General features: G+C 60.1%; 1 protein-coding gene across 1 annotated transcript; it reads left to right on the top strand.

Annotated features, from left to right (window-relative positions):
- The first annotated feature begins 310 nt into the window (after window positions 1-310).
- On the top strand, window positions 311-3,750 carry CBLN1 (cerebellin 1 precursor). The gene is made up of 3 exons (XM_008517007.2): window positions 311-615; window positions 762-881; window positions 2,113-3,750. The coding sequence occupies exons 1-3, from the start codon at window positions 352-354 to the stop codon at window positions 2,308-2,310; spliced, it is 582 nt and encodes a 193-aa protein (XP_008515229.2). The 5' UTR covers window positions 311-351; the 3' UTR covers window positions 2,311-3,750.
- Window positions 3,751-4,786: the final 1,036 nt, after the last annotated feature.

Raw genomic sequence — 4,786 nt, 5'->3', positions numbered from 1 at the left:
CGCCCGCTCCGGCTGCAGCGCCGGCTGCATCAATAATTCAGAGCGGCGGCCGCGGCGGCAGCGGCGGGTGCGGGCTGGAGGCGGCGGCAGCAGCGGGGCCCGAGCGCCAGCGGCTATGCATCCAAGTGCGGCTGGGCAGCCGCGGCACCCCTGAGGCCCGGGCGGGGCTCCGGGAGAATCGCGCGAGGGGCACGCTTGCCCGGGAGCGCAAGGAAGAGCAGCAGTGTCCAGAGCAGCGTCGGCGGAGCTGCGCACGGAGCCGAGGCGGGGGCTTCGGTGCGGGGCTGGGGCGGGGGGCGGCTGGTGCAGGCAGCCCCCGGGGTGGGGGGTGGGGTGGGCGCCGGCGCCGCGATGCTGGGCGTCGTGGAGCTGCTGCTGCTGGGGGCAGCGTGGCTGGCGGGCCCGGCCCGCGGGCAGAATGAGACGGAGCCCATCGTTCTGGAGGGCAAGTGCCTGGTGGTGTGCGACTCCAACCCCACGTCCGATCCCACGGGCACAGCTCTGGGCATCTCTGTGCGCTCCGGCAGCGCCAAGGTGGCTTTCTCTGCCATCAGAAGCACCAACCACGAGCCGTCCGAGATGAGTAATCGCACCATGATCATCTACTTCGACCAGGTGCGTGTTCCATGCAGACGGTTTGGTGGGGGTGGTGAAGAGGTGGAAGGAAATGCCTGATACTCTCCAAGGTCTCTGCGGAGGCGCGGGGACAAGAGTTCGGGATTGACTCTTGCCTACTGCCCTTCGTTCCCGTCTCGTTATAGGTACTAGTGAACATCGGGAACAACTTTGATTCAGAACGCAGCACTTTCATCGCCCCGCGCAAAGGGATCTACAGTTTTAACTTCCACGTGGTGAAAGTCTACAACAGACAGACCATCCAGGTCAGCCGCCGCCTCAGGGCCAGGCTCCGGCCCCGCTGGGGGCTCCTAGCCTAGGGAGTGAGCGGGCCCTAGGGAGGTGGGAGATAGAAGGGACAGCTAGCGTGTGCCCGGGGCTGCTTGGAGGGACGGGGAGCAGGGCCTCACGGTTCTGTGGTTCGGTCTGTCTCTTGCTGCTTCCGTCGCTGGCCCTTGGAACCTAGCCCCCTTCTGAGAGGCGGTTTCCCTCCTCCGCCTCCTGGGCCTCTCCAAAGAGGTTCTCCCGCTTTCCCACGGGACTCCAGGGGTTTCCCATAGCGGTCGCTGTTAGCATCACAAACAGCTCCCGCTTCCGGAAGATTTCCGCGACCTTCGCCTTCAGCACCACGGACAGTCTCCCCGAGCCCTCATCCCTGCTCCAAAGCCTACGAGACGCCCGTGCGCTTGCCTTCAGCGCCACGCTCGGGGACCTCCCGGGGTCCCTTTGGGGACTGACCCTGGGTTTTCGAACTAGCAGCCCGAACCCAAGTCGGCGATGGGTGGAGAGAGAAGGGAGGGGCGTAGCGCCACTCTCCCCTTCCTCCAGCCGCGTCCCAGCCAGCACTCGCCAGATTCCCAGAGGTGTGCTGTGCAGGTTTCCTCTTGGCGGAGACAGAAGGCGAGCGCGCGCCTACGGAGAGGGCGCCGGGCCTCTGGCCGCCGAAAGGGCAAAACCAGGCGGTGGCGGAAGCGGCTGGGTCTGGGAGGGGAACTGAACCCGGGGTTCGGGAATGAAGCACACAGTGCAGCTCTGCGCGGGATTTCTCCTCAGTCGCAAGCCTTGTCTGGCGTCCCCACTGTGGCCTCATGGTGTCCAGGCAGGAGCCAGGGTGTCTGTTTGTTTTCCCGGAAGCGCCAGGAGCGGAGTTGCCCGAGTTTCTCTCTGAGCCTGGGGGGTCGGGGGAGGGGCAGAGACCTCGAGCCACCCACCGATTCCTTAAACTGGATAAAAAAGCACAGTCGGGATTCTCTGGGCGCGCTCAAGTGACTCCCGTTTCGGGGGCAGGCCCTGCCTCTCACCCACTGGGCCGCTTTCACCCCCGCTGGACCCTCAGCAGTAAGCTGCAAAGCCCCTTTTCGTCCCGCCCCGCTGCCCCCACCCTCAGCTGCGTCCAGGCCTTCATGGCTGTCAGCCAAGCCGCGAAGGGTCGCGTCCCCACTGCCGCTCCGGTACCGCCTGGCTTGCGCCTCTGAAGCGGGCCTTTCTCTTTCTCAGGTGAGCCTCATGTTAAACGGGTGGCCGGTGATTTCAGCCTTCGCTGGTGACCAGGACGTGACCCGGGAGGCCGCCAGCAACGGAGTCCTGATCCAGATGGAGAAAGGCGACCGAGCATACCTCAAGCTAGAGCGAGGGAACTTGATGGGGGGCTGGAAGTACTCGACCTTCTCGGGATTCCTCGTGTTTCCTCTCTGACTGGCTCATCGCAGGAATGGAGGCAGGGAGAGGGCGAAGGCAGGAGGGGGAATGAGAGAGGCTGAAATTTAGAGGACGGGAAAGCGGCACGACTTGAAACTTCCCACACCTCCCCAGCGGTGTCCGGGAAAAGGCGCGCGCCGCCGCGGTCGGACAACTTTGTCGGTTTCCTCATTAGAAGTCTATTGCGCTTAGCTCTGCGCACTCCCGTTTCCAAAAATAAACTCACCTCCCCATTCCAGTCGCAGTAACGAAGAGGGAGAGACTGCCTTGTCATTGTTTCTTACCCTGTGTTCATGTTCCCTACAATTTATAGAAAAGAAACTTTGTATTTCACTGTATAATGTGAAATATCTTCCTCCTCAGTGCCCCCTGAATCGTTCCACCTGCTGAAATCTAATATGCCCCTCCCCCCCTTTTTTAGCTTGGAGAGGGGGTGTTTTTCTTTTTGGATGGGGGAGGTCGTTTTAATTTGGCAAGTATTGCTCTTCTTAAAACACCGCTCAAGAGTTAATTAGCTGGAGATACTTTGTCTTCGGCTGCTTGCTAGCAGAGAAAAGGACTCACCTTAGTGGTGACTGGTTCAACAATATATATATAAATAAATATCCTTTGTACACGAAGAACTCTTCCCAGTGGAAACTGGCTGTATTTCCGTATTTCTATGTCCTATTCGGAGTGATCGTGAAATCTAAGGCTGCTTGATGTTCTGACGCTTGTCCATGCCCCCGTGTTCTGTGGCTCACCAAACGCCAGGAGGTTCTTCCGGACGCTTCCTCGTCCTCTGTAACATACGTGTGAATAGCCAAGATTTAATTTTGCTTTAATCCAATAAAGTTGAAGGGGGACTTTTATTTTTCTGGAACAGCTTTCTAAACTCCGCATCCTCCCTGGCTTCGAGGTTTGGGGGCAGGATGCGGAAGGGCGAGGTTCAGAGGTGCCGGAGACTCTGGAGAGCACGCCCTGAGGAAGGGCAGGCGCGAGGCTTCCCCGCGAAGCCGGCCTGCGCTCCCTTCTGCGCCAGACTCGGAACAGCCCCGCATTCGCCTGTGCCCCCTGCTTTGGCGCAAACATAAGAAATTTGGCCGGAATCTTGCTAGGTCAGGCGCGGCTGCCGGCTTGCAAGTGAAGTTTGGGTTTTTCGAAGTCCAAATGGATCAGGAATACGTAATCCCAATTAGAGGAATCGCACCCAGCCTGCCCTGAGCGGCACGCTTCCCACGCCGCTGCCCTGGATTCCCCCACCGCCGCCCCACCGTCCCGAAGCAGCATATGTTTCATGCCACCGCCTCTGAACCCGAGTCCGCCCGCCGTGTCCCGGGCGCCGGGCCCTGTGACTGCGCCCACCGCAGGACTTGTATTCAAGAGGTTCGTCCAGGAGTTTTGATTGTATCGGAACGTAATGTGAAAGCAAAATTGAAATAAACGACTTCGTTTTAAGTCTGGAAGTCTGACCCAGTTGCTTCGGCAGGCAGAGGCAGAGGGGAGGTCGGGCTCCAGAAAGCGGGTGGACGGCCAGCGGCCTCCGGACGGGAACCGCGGCCTGGATGCGCCCCCTGGATGGCTCAGAGGCTTTTTTCTGGCTGGAGATTCAGGGATGAATTTAATTAGCTCCTGGGCGGGCGGGGCGAGTTAATAATGGCGTAATAAGCAACGTTTCTCGAGTTATTCCTGCTGTTCCTGTGATTTAGAAATTCACCACGCACTCCTTGGAACTCGGGCCCTGTTCCTCCTCGGCGCGCAGTGCAGGGGGCCGCGTCTATAGTCCGCGTGCTCCGCAGCCCCAGCAGCCCGCGGGTCCCGTGGGGGACAGGTAGGGACCTCGATAATGAGGAGTGGACGCGAGTGCTTTTCTGTTCCTGCCCCACAGTTCTTCTCCCCACTAGCCAGTCGCCAGGGAAGTGGGGATAACGTGGAATAAGGAGCCCTACAGGAATTTAAAAAAAAAACCCAAAAAACTGTTCCTTTTAAAAATGATACCTCCGTATTGTTCCGGTTGAGGGAGAGAGCTCAGGGAGAGCTGGAGCCTTGGGCAGCCCAGCTAGCTGGACCCAACTGCTCTGCCGGTGTGGAGCCAGCCGGCCAGGCATGCAGACCCTGTGCCCCAGGGCCTCTCCTCGGCCCCGCGGGGTCGGGTAGCCGCCACCCAAGGAAGCTGCGTCTGGAACCACTTGGAGCTCACTGGGCTGCAGCTGGGGGGTCACCCCTCTTCCTGAGGAGGGGACCCCAGGCTGTACTCCTGCTGGGGGACTTTGGCAAGTCCCCTCTCTGGGCCTCAGTTTGTCCATCTGTATAAAGATAGAGGAATGTAAACATCTCCGGAAGTCCCTCCCACTCTGAGGTCCCAGCCGTCCTCTGTCCCTTGACCAGGGGCCCACAGTTCTTTGGCCTGGGTTTTGTGAGTGCTGCCTACGCCTGAACTTCTCTGGCTGCTGAGGGCAGTCTCCTGGAGGCCAGGGGAAGTCCTCTGGGGCCT

The sequence above is a fragment of the Equus przewalskii genome, chromosome 3 (genome assembly GCF_037783145.1).
Source record: "Equus przewalskii isolate Varuska chromosome 3, EquPr2, whole genome shotgun sequence".
Lineage (NCBI taxonomy): Eukaryota > Metazoa > Chordata > Mammalia > Perissodactyla > Equidae > Equus > Equus przewalskii.
This window is presented reverse-complemented; position numbering and strand designations above follow the sequence as displayed.